General features: G+C 43.0%; 1 protein-coding gene across 2 annotated transcripts in view; it reads left to right on the top strand.

Annotated features, from left to right (window-relative positions):
- The window catches only part of LOC126267431 (salivary glue protein Sgs-3-like), a 44,155-nt gene extending 29,097 nt beyond the window's left edge, over window positions 1-15,058 (top strand). Inside the window, exons 4-6 of one of the 2 annotated variants that reach the window (XM_049972685.1) lie at window positions 6,525-6,707; window positions 13,685-13,919; window positions 13,980-15,058. In XM_049972685.1, the coding sequence (XP_049828642.1) occupies window positions 6,525-6,707; window positions 13,685-13,919; window positions 13,980-14,234 (673 nt within the window). In that variant the 3' untranslated portion in view covers window positions 14,235-15,058. Of the gene's footprint in view, window positions 1-6,524; window positions 6,708-13,684 lie in introns of both variants that reach the window. The other variant, XM_049972684.1, reaches the window with a different exon arrangement.
- The last annotated feature ends 7,252 nt before the right edge of the window (window positions 15,059-22,310 follow it).

Here is a 22,310-nt window from a genome sequence, read left to right as displayed (position 1 = left end):
ATTCATGTCCATTTTGCATTCCGACTGACTTGGGCAATTGCAACAGGGCAATGCGACACTCCACAAGTCCATAATTACTACAGAGTGGTTCCAGGAACAGTTTTCTGAGTTTAAACATTTTCGCTGGCCACCAAACTCCCCTGCCGTGAACATTATCGAACATATCTGGGTTGCCTTACAACCATGCTGTTCAGAAGAGATGACCACCCCTCGTACTCTTACGGATTTATGGATAGCCCTGCAGGATTCATGGTGTGAGTTCCCTCCAGCACTACTTCAGGCATCAGTCGAGTCCATGCCACGTCGTGTTGCGGCACTTCTGAGTGTTGGCGGAAGCCCTACACGATATTAGGTAGGTGTAGCAGTTTCTTTGGCTCTGCAGAGTAGTCGCATACAAAATTGACTTCCAATCGACTACACCTCAGTTACGAGTCTCGTTGCCTTGCTTACGTACTTAGTGCCTCGTTCCATTTAGTGACAGAAGGAGTACGCATCAGCTTCAGGTTACTATGGCATATATGACACCAAATACTCGGTACATACTGGTGTTGATTACATATGAGAGAGTTATGAGAGAGTTATGATGCCATATCCTCTAAATATTGCCTCCTTTGTGTATACTGTGGCAGTAATGCACGATATATGTATTTGTACCTTATTAAAAGTACATTTTGTTCTCCAACGCAGCTGACTGGTTAGCACGGCTCACTGACATGCTGGAGGAACCAGGTTCGATTACCGGTAGTGGCAGGGGGTTTTCCTTCGTGGGGGAGCTCACCCTCGTAAGGTCCGGAGCTGCTCGATGGATTAGTGGCGGTTCAAATGTCAGGAAAGCCTAGAAATGGGAGAGCGATGTGCTGACCACATGTCATTCCATACCGCATCCAATGAGACCGTTGACTGAATATGTCATGGCAGTAAGTCGGACCCTATTTGCGAGTGTAGGGCCAGATGCAGCACTTGATTAACAAATACATTACTGGGCAAATATACATAGAGACATTTTATACTCTTGACGCTAGTTATTAGGTTCTCAGAGTTACTTCTGCCGTTCCCAGAGGCACCTATAGTCCGCAGCAGTGTTTATGACAACTGGGCCCGGAATGCGCAGAAGACAGCTGCACAGTTAGCCAATTAGCGCTCTGTCGGTTTTCGCGTTCCGTACGGCTTAAACTTCCGTCGTCCCCTGACGGAAAAAATAACAACACCATGAAGCAGATGTGCGGCATAAACGAAACTTGGTACGCGTGTTCCTATATCTCTAAGATGTTGTCTATTCAAACACCGTGCCAGTTGCGTAAGAGTGGCTCTAGTTGCGCCACTATGAGTGTCCTTTAAACATACGCTGTAACCGTAGTAAGCGTTGGTTACCTTTGAGACTCCACGTGATGAGTTAACGCTACTCAAGAAAGCCTTTAAGGCGACAAAGACGCCATTATCAACACTCACTGAGTTTGAACAAGGTCGTGTAATAGAGCTACGAGAAGCTGAATGTTGCTTCTGCAATAATGCAGAAAGACTTGACAGCAATGTAGCCATTGTCCATGATTACTGGCAGTAGTGGCCACGAGAATGTACGCTCACAGGAAGTCTGGGCTCCGGACGGCCACTTAACACTACCGAGAGATAAGACCATCGTGTTCAGCGTATGAGTGGCGCATCGTACTGTATCTGCAGCGACAGTATGAGCAGCGGTTGACACTACAGTCACACAACAAACTGTTACAAATCGTTTACTTCAACAACAGCTCCGAGCCACACACCCTATAGCGCGCATTCCACTGATCTCAAAACAACGCCCTTTGCGACTTCATTGGTACCAAGCGAGAGCTCATTAGAGGGCGGGGTGGAGGTCTGTTGTGTTTTCTGATGAAACTTGGTTCTGCCTCAGTGCCAGTGATGGACGCGTTTTGATTACAAGGAGGCCATTTGAGGGCCTGCAACCAACATGTCTGCTTGCTGGACACACTGGACCTACAGTACATCTGGACCTATGGCCCGGGGAGCGATTTTGTATGACAACAGGACCACTCCCGTAGTTAGTTATCCTACGCATCTTGAATGCTAATTTGTGCGTCAGTCTGGTGTTTCGACCTGTTGTGCTGCCATTCACAAACACCATTCCAAGCGGTGTTTTCCAGGCAAGAGGATGGAGCTCGCCCACATACGGGTATTGTAACCTAACATGCTCTGCAGTGTGTCGACATGTTACTTTGGCTTACCTGGTCACCAGATCTGTTCAAATGGTTCAAATGGCTCTGACCACTATGGGCCTTAACTTCAGACGTCATCAGCCCCTATAACTTAGAACTACTTAAACCTAACTAACCTAAGGACATCACACACATCCATGCCCGAGGCAGTATTGGAACCTGCGACCGTAGTGGTCTCGCTGTTCCAGAGCGCCTAGAACCGCTCGGCCACTCTGGCCGGCACCAAATCTGTTTCCAGTCGAGCATATATGGGACATCACCGGACGACAACTCAAGCGTCATCCGCAAACATCATTAACTGTCCCTGTACTGATAACCGACCAAGCGCTACAGGCATGCAACTCCATCCCACAGACTGACATCCTGCACCTACAACGCTATGCATGCACGTTTACATGTATGCATTCAATGTTCTGGCGGGCACAACAGTTATTAATGTACCAATGTTACCTAGACAAACGTGTTCCCGAAATTTCATTACTCTACATCAATTATTTTTTGGTGTTGCGATTTTTTTCCATCTGTGTATTTGAGCGGTCTGTCGCGTTTCCGATGGACGAAACTACGATTGACTGATTTCTGTGGTTTTCTGTGTGTTCTGTGAGCTTTCCCACGATGGCGAAAACATCTAAAAGGCACCAAGTGCTTCACGAAATGGCAAAGACCTTATTTTTAAAGTGTACTCGTTCATCAAACATGAGGCAGATTCAGGCGTGCCGTTCTGCGAGGTTGTAAAGATGCGGGAACGCACAGTAGCGGCCTTTGGCTATATTGATGTATGATCCGTCAGAACAATTGTGGGGGGCCAGTTTTTCTTAGCACCAACTGGAAATGTGGAATTTCGACTCAAGGGAAGAAACATAGCGTACCAAAGCGGGTAATAAGACTCGACGACTTCATGGAAGTCGTTTTGCGTCGGAAGGTTTTCAAATGTTATGAAAGAGAGCGAGTTCCCCACAACAGGGCACTGAAATTGCTCACTGTTATGCGTGAGGGAAGATCAAGGTCAATTCAAAGAATTTAAATATGTAAAATATAAGACGGATAGAAACATTTAATGGAAGGATGCTAGGATGACGTTTCTAAGAACAATGCTTGAAGTCATATCAAAAGGAACATTAGCTGTGTATTACCTGTGCGAGACTTAGCTAAATCAAACCCGCACAAGAAATTTTACTTGGCGGACAACAGAGGGGCCGCCTGGGGTGGCCGAGTGGCCGAGCGGTTCTAGGCGCTACAGTCTGGAACCGCTATGGTCGCAGGTTCGAATCCTGCCTCGGGCATGGATGTGTGTGATGTCCTTAGATTAGTTAGGTTGAAGTAGTTCTAAGTTCTAGGGGACTGATGACCTATGATGTTAGGTCCCATAGTGCTCAGAGCCATTTGAACCATTTGGACAACAGAGGGACAAGCAGCTTTATAATTGCGTGGTAAAAGAAAGGTGTCTTATAATATGTGACCACGGTTCCACTGCTACCGGATTTGTGCCTCAAAGTAAACTTCTATTCCGACTAAAATCAAAAACCAATCCTGACTACCATTCTGAAATGAATGCATCAACATTTCGGTAGTGGTTTCCGAATCATCTAGGATCTGTCATTGTTATGGTCAACGCAAGCTATCACGCTGTTATCCTCGACAGGCGTTCCACTAGAATCACAAAAAAGTAATATTCTTTCATGACTGCGAAGAAATAATACACGACATATTGAAGCACAAACAAGAGCAAAGCTGTTGAAACTCGTTAAGATTTCTACGACATTGATTCTGTAGAGTTGCAACATAGTCACAGGGTGATAGGGTTACCTCCGTATCATTGTCATTATAACCCAATAGAAATTGTGTGGACACCGGTGAAGAGACGTGGCAGATAAAAATACTATGTTCATAGTAGCCGACACTGAATGTCTGATCCATGAAGCAACAGGCAAAGTTGACGTCGCTGATCGGGAAGTCAGAGTAAGTCACACTGACAAACTGTAAGAAGACTGCTGGAAAGAACTTCTTAGAAACGACATAATGGATTCGTTAACTGTCAGTCTGGCACCCACATCCATTGACTCCAGCTCTGAAGGTAGCGACAGTGAAACATTTGAATAAAAAAGCAGTGTACGTGAATGGAATGTAAATTCATTATCACGGAAAATTTACTTCCTTGTCAAGCTGTCGGTGCTGTACCAAGTAGTTCAGAGCATAATCTTTTCTGTAATAGAAATTTTATATTATTGACCTTGCTATTCTGACTGCAGTAAAATTCTATTTTAAAATGCTGCTCTTCCTGCTCTGGATGTCTTAGAACTGATTCTCTCGTTGTTTCATTAATAAAATAAGAGGCAACAGAAGGTTTAATCAGTTCTTTAAGGTGCAGCGTGTTACAGAATCCACCTTGCAGTGCGAGAATCTGTATCACTGGTTACTCTTCATGTCCTTATGTTTGGAAATTTACACCATTCTGTATTACGTATCTCATACTTATTAGGTACACATTGAATTGAACAGTAGAGAAGTACGTTGAACATCCGATAGTGCAGCTGTCCGTACGATAGCTGCTGCCTATGCAATTTCAGCCGAGTTGACAACGAAACATTCCATGTGAGTTGCGATGCCAGAGGCCATTCACGCTGTCGCCAACCATAGCGTTGTAGCTTGGCAGGCGAGTCCGCACAGTTCAGACTCCTCCCTATCGGCAACTTTGTAACTGTATTTGAGTGTGCCTTCCTGTCCCTTTAGTCAGGGTAGGCGGGTAGTTCCAGGACGTGTATCACCGCCAGGTAAGCGCTATGGCGAGTGCACCCAACAGGTAGCTTGGAGGCTTTGTATCAAGCCGGATTGTAACTAGCCAAGCAAGACCCGCAGTGATCAGGGTACGTTGTTCTTAGAATCAAGGTGATATATGTACCAAATTACGCCACATAGACGATCTGAATTCGATTCCCGACACTGCCAAGAATTTGTCCTTTGTGGGAGGACTGGAACGAGGTGAGGTCTGGAACGGGGTGCACTCAATCTTGTGATTCTAATTGGCAACTATCACACAGATGACCCAGGTACGATTCTTGATGGGAGGACTTGAGGGGCTGGGGTATAGAAGACTGTAAGGGGGTGCAAATAGTCTTGTAATTACAACTGAAGACCCTGTTGGAGGATTGTAATTTGGTACAAAATTCTGGAATGGGGTGATGCCAATTGAAGACTGGCACACAGACACTGCTCCCCCCCCCCCCCCTTTCGATTTCTTGCATTCTCAAGGCTTTGTCCTTGCGGGGAGGGGAGAGGGGGGACTGAGAGGGCTTGCAAAGGGCGGAATGGGGTATCTTCTGATGCCAGTTCACGACTGCCACATAGACACTCCTGGTTTGATTTATGAAATGCAAGGATTTATCCTTGGTGGTAGAATTGGAACGAGGTGCAGAGGACTAGAATAGGGTGTGCTCAGTCTTGTGATCCCAACTGACAACTGCCACACACACGACCCAAGTTCGATTACCAGCACTGTCAAGGATTGATTCTTGATGCCTGGAATGGGGTGCACTCAGTCTTGCGATGCCATTTTCGGAGCTACTTGACCAAATAGCAACAACACCAGTTCTGCTAACCCAACAATAGCCAGGAGTGCGGTGTTCTGACCCTAATACTCCACACCACATCCAAATGATACCATTGTGTAATGAACGGCGCGGCAGTCAAGCAGGCCCAGTTGACGTGTCCGTGGTCAGAACGGCGATGCTTATCTTATGTGTGAAATACCGTGACTTCTTTGTATAAAAAGCTTCCAGAACAGCTTTATTGCCCAGATCCGAATTGATACATACACACTATAACTTTGTCGAAACTAGTAATCAGAATATATATCAACTGCAATATGGGCAATGAAACTTCCATTTTGGAAATTCTTTTAACCTGATATTGAAAGTGCTTTCCTTCTGTTAATGTCAGGTAATTATTACGTTTTCTGCTTTATCATTTGAATGAGAATACGGAGTGTTCAGTGACCCCTTTCAGGTGTACAACACAGAATGTAAGTGTACGAACGCTGGAACCAGAGGTTTGCAAGTGAATTCCTACAAGTGAACACTTGCGCACATCTGACACTGATACTCAGTGACCTACAGAGATCCTATGAGACGACCGATACCAGTACCGTGATTTTGATCCTGTCAGTATCCTATGTAATACTTTCATCTGTATTTGCCTTGCTCTGATACTACTGTCTAAGGCGCTCTCTAACTACTTGGTTTATGTGTTGCTTTTCTTAAACTAGGCACAAAAAACGAGTACGCCTGATATTAAATTATTCTTCCTCTTGGGCAGCCTGACGACGTCAGACCGCGTCTGCACAGAAGGCCCCGTCAAGCCCTGCAATATGTCGCTCGAGGTGGGCGTCGTCCCAGAGAACCAAAACATCTACTACGTCTGCAAGCCCAACGGGAACGGCCTCGACCCGGTAATGTACCGGTGTCCCGCTGGAATGGTTTTCAGTGTCACTCTTTATTCGTAAGTATCCCATGCAAACATGGAGTATGATGGTGTTAATTAACAGAGGTGTTTCCAACTCATTGTACAGGCACACTATGTTCTTCCACACCTTCCTGAACTCCGTAGTGTTTCTCATTTTCTGCTGCCACATCCTATTATTGCCCCAGGCATCGCTATTCCGTCCTACGTTGACTTCTCTATGTGGTAGGGAGCGCATCTTCACCAGTATTTAAAGGTCTTATTTTCATTGCAATCGAAATCGCCTTTCCACTACAACATGTACAGACTTGTCAGTGACACCAGGTGATCACATGGACACAGGGCTGTCATCGTTGACATCATAAATGGGAAAGCACGTCCAGCAAAGAGGTCAATGATTTCTTATACCCTCCATAAGATGTATAATGATGATAATTGCCCTCTATCCATATGATTAACTGTTATCACCGATAATCCGAAATAGGTTGCAAATAAAGTAACACCTATAAATACAGTTCTTGGTGCCATCTCTCCTTTGTAAAGATATAGTACCAGTCGTCGTCCCGCGATTTATCAGAAAATGAATGGATATACATTGACGTCCTCCTGACTTCCATAATACCAAACATAATGTCTACTCTCATTACATGCAAAACGTTACAGTTTCATCAACAGTATTTTAGAACTTGGTTTGCATTCCTGTCGTTAACAATTTAGTCTGAAGCCTCCTTTTTCCCTTCAAATCGTATTTTTAGCTTTCTCGTTAGCCTGTTAGTGTCGCGCAAGGCCGTCACCTTGAAGGAGTTTCAACTAGAGTCAGCTGTTGTTTCGTGAAGGTAGTGTGTATTCCTAAATTGGATAGCAAGAAATCCGTGGTGTAGAAAATTTACATTCTGTACCTATTTCCATAGGAATGAAATTGTTCTGTATAGCATAATTTTAATTTTTATTTTGGCTCATCAGTCTTCTCACTTATATGATGCGGCCTCCCACAAACTTCTCTCCTGCGCTAACATCTTCGTCTCGGAGTGTCACTTGCACCCTACCCCTCAATTATTTCTTGAATGTTTTCCAGTCTCTGTCTTTTGCTACAGTTTTTACATTTTACAGCTCCGTTCATTAGAGCGGATGTTCCTACCTGATGTCTTAACACATGTCTTACCCCCCCCCCCCCCTCCCCCCTCTTCTTGTCAGTGTTTCCCATATGTTCCTTTAATCGACGATTCAGCGAAGAACCTCATTCCTTATCAGTCCACTTAATTTTCAACACTATCTGTGGGACCATATCTCAGACGCTATGGTTCTCTGATCTACTGGTTTTCTCACTGCCTTTGATTGAATCATCATACAATGCTGTGCTCGAAACGTACATTCTCAAAAATTCCTTCCTGAAACTAACGCCTACGTTTGACACCAGAGGACTTCTCTTGGCCAATAATGCTCTCATTGCTGGTCCGCTTTTTATGTCCTCCTTATATCGTCCGTCATGGATTATTTTGCTTCCAAGATAGCAGAATTTCTCAACTTCGCGTGTTTCTTAGTCACCAAATTTGTTGTTAAGTTTCTCGCTGTTTTCATTTCTGTTACTTTTCATTACTTTCTCTGGTTTACTCCCAACCCATATTCTATACTCATTAGACTGTTCATTCCATTCAACAGATCGTGTAATACTTCTTCACTTATACTGAGGATAGCAATGTCATCAGTGAATCTTATTATTGACATCCTTTCACCCTGAATTTTATTCCGACTCTTGAACCTTCCATTTTTTCGTCATTGTTTCTTCGATATATAGATTAAAGAGTAGGGGCACAATACTGCACCCTTGTCTTGCACTCTTTTTAATCCGAGCACTTCATTCTCGGTCTTTCAAACTTTTTAGCCCCTCTTTGTTTTATACAAATAGTATATTACCCATCTTTCTCTATGGCTTACTCCTACTTTTGTCGGAATTCGAATTTGCACAATTTTACGTTCTCGAACGCTTTTTCTAGGTTAAGAAAACCTATGAGCCTGTCTTGATTTTCGATCCATCTTGCTTCCATCACGAAGTGCAAAATCAGAACTGCCCATTATCTAATCGATCCCGGGTTTTCTTCTCCATTCTACCGGATATAATTCTCGTTAGCAACAGCGGTATTAATCCGATTGTGCGACAATCCTCGCACTTATTTGCCGTTGCTATCTTCGGGATTGTATGGATGATATTTTTTAGAAAGTCATATGCTATGCAGCCGGATTCATACATTCTACACACCAACATGAATAGCAGTTTTGTTGCCACTTACCCCAAAAATTTTAGAAATTCTGTTGGAATCTTATCTATCCCTTCTGCCTTATTTGATATTTAGTCCTCCGATGCTCTCTTAAATTTTGATTATAATACTGGATCCCCTGTGTCTTCCACATAGACTCCAATTTCTTCTTCTATAACGTCATCAGGCAAGTCCTCCGCCTCGTATAGGCTTTCTATATACCCTTTCCACCTATCCTCTCTCTCCTCTGCGTTCTACTGTGGAATTTCCACTGAACTCTTAATATTGCACTTTTAATATAGTTCGATTATTCTATCGACATTCAGATTATTGTATTATTCTGCACAATATAGTAAACCAGGAGGTGATTGTCACCCGTCAAGTTCTCCCTTACTAGTGTCCTTTCACATATGCAATCTTCTAATCTCAATCGACTACTTGTGGCGTTCTGTTTGTGTACTGAGAGTCGCGTGACACATTAGCGCCAATATTGCACGTGTCATGACAGCAATCTTCTGTGCAGTTTGATACATGAATGTTGAGAGTGAGGTTATGAGAGACAATCGTTTTGCATAAAATCTAAATAAAACAGTAGTTTATAGGAGCAAGCAGTTGTAACAGAATTCATTAATGACAGAAGCAAAATTCATAGTGGATGTTCTTGACAAAGGACGTGAGGGAAGGTTTACACACTTCTGACACCTAAAAGAATAAGAAAGACGCCGTCCAAATATTTCAAAACATTTACGATTATCTGCTCGAAAAAAAATGTAGTTACAAACAAGTCAAACAAAATTTATAAGGCGTTAAAAAAAGCTGTTTTACTTTGTATTTTGTATCTTGTTTTCCTTCTGAAGTAGCAAATAAATGTGAAATCATTTTTCTATTTAAACTGAATATTATTTCACTGATGAAACAATCTTCATTAATTAAGGTATGTTTTCTACCGTTCTTATTTAAACATAATGTAGGCTTCCCCTTTATAGGTATTGTAAAATAAAATTTTTTTCTTTCAGATATTTCATCTTTCTTGTGTGAGAACATTAGTAAGAGCATATCTGACTGTCTAGTTAGTAGTATTGTCTAGTCTGTCAACTTATGTTACATATACACCGTTATTATAACGCTCGTATCCTGGGACCCTCTGTGCACTCTTACATCTTACAATGTAAAAGCATATGAAAAACGTCAAGTGCGGAATCTGAGTAATAAAGTCAGTTTTCACCGGCTGTATGGCCATTTTGAAGCGACCTATTCAGCTCAAATGCAGTGATGGATAGTATTCAACACTTCTTTCTGCGAAGAGCTTTTAGTTCAACGGATCCGTGATTCCTAATAACAATTAGATGGTGATCATGTAAGTTTTCTTGTGTTCGCGTGTTATTTTGGACGTTCACGCTTGTACTGTGCTGCTTAGCTGACCTGAAACACAAATCGGTATTGACATTTCGTGCTGTGCTTTTTCTCCCTTCCTTTTTAGAAAGAGTTCCGTCAAAATAGAGAGGAGGTAGTCTCAGGTCATATTCACTCCTGGAGGCAGTCTAGGACACTGCATCCATCGTACCGAGTGGTTATAATTAAAGTTCAGTTACTGTCGGAAGTCCAGTGTGGGCTGTAAATATCGCATTGCAGTGAAGCTAGGTAGACAAGCTAATGCGTTATTGAGGAACTGATTTACGCTGGAACAACATTAATTACAGTTTTGGCCAACAGCGAATCTGGCGGTGTACACTGTTTGTGTGACGGTAAGACAACCATGCTGTCATTTCACAAGCCAGTATCTACATCTACATTTATACTCCGCAAGGCACCGAATGGTTTGGGGCGGAGGGCACTTTACGTGCCAGTGTCTTTACCTCCCTTTCCTGTTCCTGTCGCGTATGGTTCGCGGGAAGAACGACTGCCGGAATGCCTCCGTGCGCGCTCGAATCTCTCTAATTTTACATTCGTGATCTCCACGGGAGGTATAAGTAGGGGGAAGCAGTATATTCGATACCTCATCCAGAAATGCACTCTCTCGGAACCTGGCGAGCAAGCTACACCGCGATGCAGAGCGCCTCTCTTGCAGAGCCTGCCACTTGAGTTTGCTTAACTTTTCCGTAACGCTATCACGCTTACCAAATAACCCTGTGACGAAACGCGCCGCTCTTCTTTGGATCTTCTCTATGTCCTCCGTCAACCCGACCTGGTACAGATCCCATACTGATGAGCAATGCTCAAGTACAGGTCGAACGAGTGTTTTGTAAGCCACCTCCTTTGTTGATGAACTACATTTTCTAAGGACTCTCCCAATGAATATCAACCTGGCATCCACCTCACCAACAATTAAATTTATATGATCATTCCACTTCAAATCGTTCCGTACGCACACTCCCAGATATTTTACAGAAGTAACTGCTACCAGTGTTTGTCCCGCTATCATATAATCATACAATAAAGGATACTTTTTATGTATTCGGAATACATTACATTTGTCTATGTTAAGGGTCAGTTGCCACTTCCTGCACCAAGAGCCTATCCGCTGCAGATCTTCCTGCATTTCGCTGCAATTTTCTAATGCTGCAACTTCTCTGTATACTACAGCATCATCCGCGAAAAGCACCATGGAACTTCCGACACTATCTACTAGGTCATTTATATATATATTGTGAAAAGCAATGGTCCCATAACACTCCCCTGTAGCACGCCAGAAGTTACTTTAACGTCTGTAGACGTCTCTGCATCTAGAAAAACATGCTGTGTTCTGTTTGCTAAAAACTCTTCAATCCAGCCACACAGCTGGTCTGATATTCCGTAGGCTCTTACTTTGTTTATCAGGCGTCAGTGCGGAACTGTATCGAGCGGCTTCCGTACGTCAATGAAAATGGTATCTACCTGGGATCCTGTATGTAATATTTTCTTGGTATCATGAAGAAATAAAGCGAGTTGGGTCTCACACGTTCGCTGTTTCCGGAATCCATGTTGATTCCTACAGAGTAGATTCTGGGTTTCCAGAAATGACATGATACGCGAGCAAAAACCATATTCTAAAAATCTACAACAGATCGATGTCAGACATATAGGCCTATAGTTTTGCGCATCTGCTCGACGACCCTTCTTGAAAACTGGAACTACGTGTGCTCTTTTCCAATCATTTGGAACCTTCCGTTCCTCTAGAGACTTGCGTTACATGGCTGTTAGAAGGGGGGCAAGTTCTTTCCCGTACTCAATGTATGTGAGTGAACAGAATGGCTGTCGGAAAGAGACACTCTGCGCTCCTAGTTAAACTGTTTTTCGTGAATTGTAGCAATTACAGTGTTACATTAAGACAGGACCGCTGACTGAAAGGCCTAAGGAGATGCCCGATGTCATTTAATGGTTTAAATAAGATGAAAATGAAATTCGGAAACAAGTGGACTTCGTGTGTCACGCGGAACGTGTCCTATCCCAATGACGAGGTTGCTGTTGCTGTAACTAGCGATGCAGCACGTGTCCCGTGTAGTGCTAGCACTCGTGCAGCGTCACGAGTATTGTCCATCCCATGGTCAACAGTACGAAAAGTTTTACGGTCTATTTTACACTGGTACACGTACAAAATACAGGCGGTGCAGCAACTGAAACTTCATGATCTGCAGCCACGTTTTAAATTTGCTCTTTGTTTTCTGGCACGGATCGAAGTTGATGACAAGTGGCCGGGTAGTATCCTACGGAAGGACAGAGAGCATTTTATACTGGAGGGTGCAGGGAACACACCGAAATGACGAATTTGGGGTACTATTAAACCGCGTGTTGTGCACACAGAGTCACTGCACTCGCCTTATGTGACTGCGTGGTGTGCATCCACAAGCACCTTTATTTTCGATTCGTTCTTCTTAGAAAAGAATACACCCAAAGGCCCTGCCAGGTGTATTAGAACCTCCACACGTTATCGATGCCTCCTTGTACAGCGTTTGATTCCTCGTTTGGAAAAACGTAACTACGTGAAAACCACTGTTTTAATGCAAGACGAGGCAACACCTCATGTCGTTCGCCTAGCGGATGATCTGCTTAATGCAACCTTCCACGAACGAATAGAGAAACACGTTACTCAGATTTCCACTGGAACTGCTACGAGCGAGTATTTATCACGTCATTTTGCGGATGCAGCACCTCGTCGACGCCTACTGTGCTGCTATTGAACAAATTGAGTAACCTGCGGTTTGTAATAAAATAAACATGCCTTTTTTCATTTGTTTGACCTTTCTCACCCATGTCCCATTCCTAATCCACTACATAAGAGAATATTTATATACGTCTTCCTCGCATTCACAGCGCCAGTTTTCACCTGGTAGTCAAAGTTGGAACTATTTTTTTCCAGCGTAAATAGGAACTGCATTTACGCACTAGAAGATCTACCACATATTGCTGTCATACGACAATGACATCCCCTCTTTGAGTAGCTGCACTTTAATTACAACTACGTGGTAAATAAACTGTAGCTTGGGTTACTTCAATGGCATCAGTTCTTCAGTCTTACTATTCTTTTGTGTTGAGCAATGCAGGCACAAAGAAACATTTCAAAGCTCTGTATCCTAAGAAACAAAGCTGCATTACTATTTTTGATTCAAGGAATGATAAAATCAAATTTTTGTTAGTATCTTGACGAATAGTCCTTGAACGCGTCCCTCATTTTGACCGAAGTGTAACCTACGTTGATAAACAAAATGCGGCAGTAGTTGAAATTCAACGTATTGATGCCTTATGCAGCATACCCCAGTCGACAAACCTGTTGTCTTATTGCAGCTGTGTAGAGCCCTCCATAACACCAGAACCTACCCAAACGGGTGCACCACCAGTGACGCCTCCGTCAACGGCTGAATCACCAGTGACGCCTCCGTCAACGGATGCACCAACAGAGACGCCTCCGTCAACGGCTGCACCAACAGAGGCGCCTCCGTCAACGGCTGCACCAACGGAGACGCCTCCGTCAACGGCTGCACCAACAGAGACGCCTCCGTCAACAGCTGCACCAACAGAGGCGCCTCCGTCAACGGCTGCACCAACGGAGACGCCTCTGTCAACGGCTGCACCAACAGAGACGCCTCCGTCAACAGCTGTACCACCAGTGACATCTACGTCTACTCAGTCTCCACCATCACCAGGCGGCGTGTGCACTACGCCTGCAGAATCCACGGCCAACCCAGAAGACTGCCACAGCTTTTACAAGTGCAATGGCGCAACCTGGGTGCGCATTGAGTGCATTTATGGATACCACTACGACCCACAAGAAGATATGTGCATTTACGGGCCCTGCCCAGGACGCAGAGGCCTAGAACTGCTGAAATATTTCTAAGGTATTGACACCTACGAAGTGTAGAGGTACCCCTGCTTAAGTAAGGCTCCTTTAATGCTGGGAGTGAAATGAAAAATGCACTACGGAAGGCTCAAAAGCTTATTTCATCAAAATATTACGGAAATTAGACATAATGTACATGGATTCATAATCTACCTTTACATTATTTTTGCTTCAGAGCATACTTTACCTGGAGAAGAAAAATTTACGATTTCTATACAAGGAATTTGTTGCAGATGGGAGGAGCAGGCATTTATACCAAATATAATGTTTCATTCAAAAGAGATGACGTACGAAAACACTGGAAAGAACAAATATTTGAAGGTAGTTCAGACCTCTATTGATTTCCCAGGGTTTTCGTATTAACCTTCGAACAAGAGCGCCGTCTTTTTTTTTTTTTTTTTTTTTGTATGAATAGGTCCTTGGGATATTCAGTAGTCCACCTTCTATGAGAAGTTATAATTTCTTTAGGAATCAGTTAAATATTTATATTTTCCAGTAATATTTTATATATTTGTTTCAAAAGCTTTAATCAGCATCTAAATGAAGGGATTAATGATACAGACACGTAATAAAGGAAAGAAATACATTATTTAACTTATAAATGACGAAAGTTATCTCACAAATAATGTAAAAGAATGTATACACATTTTAATTTTAACTATTTTATGTTAACTCTTTACAGTTATATTTTACCTACAATAAATCAATTACACAAAAATAATAAACGATGCGTGAGTCAATCTCCTGTTGATGACAGGTAACGCACGTAGGCTCTGTAATCAGACGAGCTTGACAAGTAAACTTACTGCACTTCACACAAACGTTCTTCGTAGAGTTGTCTTTTTTCCCTCCACACACGTGGCAACTTCCTCTCTTCCTTTTCTCTGGCGTTCCTGGTGTGTCAATGACTTCTTCTGAAGGGAATTTTCTCCTTAGAAACTCAGAAACATCGGTAGGCTGTGATATGATTTCCGATCTATTTTTCAAGCGTCCATTCATCAATGCAGACACTAAATTCTTCAAAAAAAAATACGTTAAATTTCGGTAGTTCCTCCGGGTTTGTAAAGTGAATATTAAATTTGGCAATTTATTCCACCTGTATTTAGCATAGTAAAAGATAATTCCATAGGCCATCTCTTCGTACTTCTGGAAACAGAAATATCACCTAACCATTCCGTCCACAGTATCTACTCCTTTAGCGAGATTTTAATCAATAATAATGGTTGGCTTTCCTGTTTCGGGGTCGATATCATCCGTATCATGCGCTGTAGACAGGAGTATCACTGAGAGATTTCTTTTTGTTGAGTATGTGACAAAACCTTGAAACCCAAATGTCGAAAGTCCGACAGGTTCGTCTTTCAGAGGCAAAAATTCGGATGGGAGCTCATTTTTTTTCCTTGCAAAGAGTGCCTACAATTGTCATTTTTTTCTCTAACATGTCTTCTGCTAATTGGCAGCTCGTGTACCAGTTGTCAGTGATGACATTTCTGTGTGACAAGCCTTTTTACAATTTTTTCTGGGCTGTTTCATACTTGAAATTGTACATCTGGCTGCTTTACCACATATACTTCAACATTACTGTTGTAAGAACTCTTTGCATGACACACGACAAATAATTATATCCCTTTTTTGACGGAGTTTGGATGGTAAGTATTGGATCCAGGAACAACGGCCTCTAGATGTAATCAACACTTCATCAATCGTCACATATTCAGTTGGATTATGGAATCGTTTCAAGTGGATTGTAAACAAATGTAAAACTTTCCAACACCAGCTAACTTGTCAGGTTTTCTCCTTTAATTTCTAGTGAAAACGTCATCAAACCTCATGCAACACATTACAAACAGAAATCTTTATAATTCATTATGGCCCTCAGGATTTCATACCTGTACCGTCTAACTCCGAAAGATCTTTTACATTTACATGTTGACCTGTCTTTATACCTATCAAAATTAAAATGACGATTAGTGCCGTAGTGTCACAGATGTCAGCAACTTTACAATATGTTGTACGTTTTCAGTTTGTTCTAAGGTTGTCAATGTATTTGTTAATATGGGATACTATCACATGAATAATATAAGTTTCAAAAAGCTTGAAAAACGCATCAATTTTATTAGAAATATTATTTCAATAGCTTACTAATTAATGGAAAATCTCATATAAAGATGTGAAACAATTACTAACAAAGAGATAGAGGGGCTGGCCAGTACTTACCTCAGCTCAGTACAGCCGATAGAAACACAAAAAACAACCGAAAATTTAAGTTCCTAGCTTTCGGAATAAATGTCCCTTCATCGGGGAGGAGAGAGGGGAAAGAAAGGGAAGAAGGGAAAGTGGATTTAGTTACTCACAACCCAGGTTATGAAGCAACAGGGAAAGGAAAACAGGGAAGGTAGCAAGGATGGAGGCATGGTTGTCAGAGGAAAGCCAAAGCTTCTAAGCTTGTAAGACCAAGTGAAACTTTTGTAATACTTTTTGCTTAGATTTCTTGTTTAAGAGGCTGGCTTCTTCCTCCATTTTGATAGTTTTTCTCTTCCTAAGAAAAACCCAATTTCTGAACTTCTTTCCCCCCCCCCCCCCTCCCCATTCCCACTTTCCTCTTCGTGTTGGTCATTAGTTCGATGGTCTTGGTTGCTAAAATTAACTTCAGCGTCATTCAGATCACTATCACTTTCAGGTCACTCAAAAAAAAAAAAATCCAGGTCTCTCGGTCTCATCGAGTTCTTGAAGGTGTGCACGTAAGTCCTCAAGCTTTTTAAAACCTTTGGACCTAGAAACAAATAGACAAACAACGCTAATTGCTGCCTAACAACTATTACACAGCGAAAAATATACAAAAAAAATACTTATGTATTTTTAGATCCTTGTAATAAATACTATCCTGAAAAGGAACTTTTACAATTCAATCCTTTGCTTAGATAAAGTGAAAATGGCACACACGTTCAAAATTGTCCAAAGAAGCAAGTATAACAGTAACGAGTGCACGGGCTGCTGAGTGCCACACAACGCAACACTGAGAGCTCTGAGACGAGGAGGGAGGGAGAGGGAAGGAGGGGGGCAAAGAGGGTCAGCTAAGCAAATACCTAGAGCTGCCACGTCGCAGGGCTCTGCCTCACGCTGCAGCATTACGAAATTCCAGAGTGGAGTACCCAATGCCGGAGCACGCCCGTTCGCACATTCAGAAAGGCATCGAATTAATTTTGCATTTGGATTTAAATATAAATTTTCTAGACATGTGGAATAATAGGGTCAACTTCCGGATGTTTGTGTCGCTCTGGCACAATATTTCGGCACGGACGACTGTCACAGCACCAGGGAAGTGCCAACACCTCAGGAGCAGCGCCAGGCGGGCACGGATCGCGGACGGAACGCCCGACAAACGACGGGCCTCAGAGAGCTGCCACAGATGAAGACCAAGTCGGCCGCGGACGTCCGAGGGAGCACCAGGGAAGAGACAACAGCTTACAAGCAGCGCCAGGCGGGCGCGGACCGCGAACGGAGCGCCCGACGCGAGACGGGCCTCAGACAGCTGCCACAACTGCAGATGGTGGACCAGGCGGGCGCGGACGTCCGTGGGAGCACCAGGGAAGTGCCAACACCTCAGGAGCAGCGTCAAGTGGGCGCGGACCACGAACGGAACGCCAAATGCGAGTCTGGCTCCAGACAGCTGCCACGACCACAGACGGTGGACGAACCGGGCGCGGACGTCCGTGGGAGCAACAGGGCAGGGCCAAAACCTCAGGAGCAGCACCAGGTGGGCGCGGACCGCGAACGGAGCGCCCAATACAGGATGGGTCTCAGACAGCTGCATCAGATGGTGACCAAGTCGGGCGAGGATGTCCGAGGGAGCACTGGGGAAGAGAACACATTACAGGCAGCGCCAGGCGGGCGCGGACGGCCGAGAGCGCACGCATCGCCCACTGGGCATAAATACTGGACAAGATCCTCCAATACGGCAGTCTCAGGTAGCACCTGAAGAAGACAACGAGTTACGCGGCTGAAATATTGGCCAGAGCGACACAAACATCCGGCAGTAGACCCAATTATTCCACATGTCAAGATCTCACCGGGAAAGCCTGAAGAGTTACATCATAAATTTTCTATTTGCTTTTCCAGACAAAATCATGTTAATGGATCTACTTAAACCTTAGAAGCTAGTATACACAATGTACTTTCCAACTAAAATTCAAGAAACAGCAGCACAGTCGTATAATATGTTTATAGATAATTCTGTAGTTGACGAGCACAGTATGAGTACTAAAACAGAAATTTTGTGGCATCAGTCCAGTTGCAATGCATACATTTAAAGCCAATTTCGAAGGGCAAATGTGGCAAGAAAACTACTCTACAGAAACTTAAACAAAATATGGAATACATTTCCATAAATATATATCAATTTCTTTCGAACCCCTTTCCCATTTAAAAATTTCAGAGAGGTATGCAGTAAGAATAAGCAACCATGATATGAATAACCGAATTAGCGTATCATTTAAATGAGAGGAACAACATTAGCCCAGTTACAGAAAATCGCTACAAAAAATACGACAAAGTACTGGAGGATGTCGTCAGCAGGCTAAAATAACGCATTACCCTCATGATTTTCAAACTGTTTGAGTTCGTTGCTCTCCTGACCTGCTACGTTATCTGCGTAGTTCCGCTATTGCATATATTCTTGAAACTGAAAAAACTAATGAAAAACGTTACCAGTAAAATACCACCCACATCAGTGCGACACTTGAGCTTGCTTCTTGTTATACAACTTGACAGATCTTGGTACCAAACGAGATACAGCTATCGGTTCAACCTCCACACAAATTCGTGATCTGTACTTGGTTTTAATAATAGACAGAGTAGAAAACTCACTCTCGCAAAGAGGGACACCTCACCTTATTCTTTGTTGCTCAAGTTGGCAATGTCACTGATGTAAACTTCACTTATAGTCAAGAATGTGATTAAAGTTCTAACAGTTCTTCTGCTCCTGCAGTATTAAACCAGGAAGGAATAATCATTACTGAAGGGATTTTGAACCCATTGAAACCTATCACATTTTTCTGGAAGGTATTTTTCAAAATGAAAATGATCTTCAGATAGCTGTTCTTCAGTTCCGGAAAATGTATCTGCATTAAAGGTTTTCGTACAGTCGTTTATAGAATGCTGCAAACATGAAAAGTATCACCCGTCATTCATTTTCTCTTCCAAAGAAGAAGTTTCTTTTTGAAGGCCGAAACATTGTCAAAAAGCTGAATGAAACTAGTTTTATTTCCTTGCAGAGACTCATTCAATGAGTTTAACTTCTCTGATATATCACGAAAATATGCGATCTTTAATAGAAAGTTAGTGTCCAAAAAGCACTTAGCACTGATATGATTTTCTTCTTCCAGGTAAGAACAAATTTCTCGCTAAGGTTCAAAACTGCGAGATAACATGTTTCCCCTGGAAAATCAACAATTACTGCTATGAAATAAGAAAGATCTATGTTCAGCCTTCAAATCGTAACACATTTGCTTAAACTCTAACTTTCTCAGTTCGAGTTTTAATAAGCTCACCACATTTATGATGATTTGCACCCTGTGATTCAGATCTACACTAAAATGTTGCGAAGCAAGTGCTTCTCTATGGATAATGCATAGGGTCAACATAATGTCGGGGCCTTTGCCACGGATAAGTAGTTGTGGGCCACTGACATTTATGCTCACTGTCAATGCACACACCAAAACAGTGAGCCCAGTTAATTTGATTTTATATCATAAGACGTCCATAATTTCGAAAAAATCTTTGCCTGTCGTAACTGCATGTATTTCGTTACAAAATAGATTTACCATCTCGTTACTTTTTTTCATCAACAAATCGCACATAAGAAATTGAATGGATATCTCTTTTGCTATTAATGGCCTCATCAAGTACAAACAAAAATTCCTCCCTCCAATTTTTTTTGGTAATTTTTTCATGAAGTTTCTCTCCTAAATCTTGAATTCGACAACTACATGTAGTGTCAGACAAATGACTGGTCAAGAGCTTTTTTGCCATGGAACTTCCAAGAGTAATGGACACTACGTCAATATTACTTGGTAGAATTAGTTTTTCTACGAAGCTGGTCGTAGGCTGTGTTCTGAAAATGAACAGCATAGAAATAAAAGTGATGACACTTTCTGCAGTACCTGACCATCATTTTGCAGGACAATGCTCAAGCACGTACAGTGCAAGCTGTTACTGATTTGTTTGCTCATGGGGCTGTTAAGTGCTACACCACCTACTGCACTCCCCTGACTTAAGCCCTGGTAAGTTCAACTTGATTTCTAAACTGAAGGAAACACTTCACGGCATTCGCTTCAGAACTGCTACAAATTCGTCGGGTTATAGACCGCGCCGCTCGAACTGTCAACACAACTGGCACTGCTAAGAGTATCCTACGACTTCCACATCGCTGGCAACGGGTTATACATAATGCTGGTGACTACTCTGAATGTGAGTAAAACTGTAAATAAATAGTTGCCACTAATAAAGTTCCAACCCTCGTACAATCGTATGAGCCTTCTTCCATTTTGCTTCTCTGTAAGCTTCATTGTGGGACGCTAGAAGTTCTTTATTTGAGATTTTCGCCTGCTTGAAAACGGTTGTTTTTGTTCTTTCATTTGACTTTGATTTCTGGAAAAATATTTTCTTGGTCTGAGCAGTTCATTATTACGAACACATTTTAAATGGCGCTTTAATTTCTTAGGTAGCATACATTCAACAGAAAGTACTTTCAAACACACTGTCGACTCCCTAGATTGTCCACAAGAGTGCACTTGAAACCAAAATTTAAGTAGTTATCGTCGTCTTACCTATTCTTGAGGTTCTTATCTTCATTACCACTTGTCTCAGCAATTTTCGCTCTTCACTGACATTTGACAATTGTAAATGTGACTATCTATATGCCTCCGTACGATGCCTAATTTCTCGTATCTTATCGTTGTGCTCCTTACCCACAAAGTGTGGCGGCGGCAGTAGAATCTTTCGGCAATCTGTTTCAAATGCCAGTTCCATAAAGTTTATCAATATTGTTCCTCTCTCTTGAAGGAATCCATTTGAGCTCATGAAGCATTTCCGTAACACTAACGTGTTGCTCGAATCTACCGATAACAAATCTAGCAGCCCGACTCTCAATTGCTTCGATGTCTTCCCTTAATTCAACCTGGTACAAATCCCAAACACTGGAGTAATTCTCAAGAATAGGTTGCACCAGCGTCATATATGCGGTCTCCTTTACAGATGAACAACACTTTCCCAAAATTCTCCCAACAAACCGTAGTCGACCATTCGCTTTCCCTCCCAAAATCCTCACATGCTCGTTCTACACTCCTGGAAATTGAAATAAGAACACCGTGAATTCATTGTCCCAGGAAGGGGAAACATTCCTGGGGTCAGATACATCACATGATCACACTGACAGAACCACAGGCACATAGACACAGGCAACAGAGCATGCACAATGTCGGCACTAGTACAGTGTATATCCACCTTTCGCAGCAATGCAGGCTGCTATTCTCCCATGTAGACGATCGTAGAGATGCTGGATGTAGTCCTGTGGAACGGCTTGCCATGCCGTTTCCACCTGGCATCTCAGTTGGACCAGCGTTCGTGCTGGACGTGCAGACCGCGTGAGACGACGCTTCATCCAGTCCCAAACATGCTCAATGGCGGACAGATCCGGAGATCTAGCTGGCCAGGGTAGTTGACTTACACCTTCTAGAGCACGTTGGGTGACACGGGATACATGCGGACGTGTAATGTCCTGTTGGAACAGCAAGTTCCCTTGCCGGTCTAGGAATGGTAGAACGATGGGTTCGATGACGGTTTGGATGTACCGTGCACTATTCAGTGTCCCCTCGACGATCACCAGAGGTGTACGGCCAGTGTAGGAGATCGCTCCCCACACCATGATGCCGGGTGTTGGCCCTGTGTGCCTCGGTCGTATGCAGTCCTGATTGTGGCGCTCACCTACACGGCGCCAAACACGCATACGACCACCATTGGCACCAAGGCAGAAGCGACTCTCATCGCTGAAGACGACACGTCTCCATTCGTCCCTCC

This window comes from Schistocerca gregaria, chromosome 4, assembly GCF_023897955.1.
Source record: "Schistocerca gregaria isolate iqSchGreg1 chromosome 4, iqSchGreg1.2, whole genome shotgun sequence".
NCBI lineage: Eukaryota > Metazoa > Arthropoda > Insecta > Orthoptera > Acrididae > Schistocerca > Schistocerca gregaria.
This window is presented reverse-complemented; position numbering and strand designations above follow the sequence as displayed.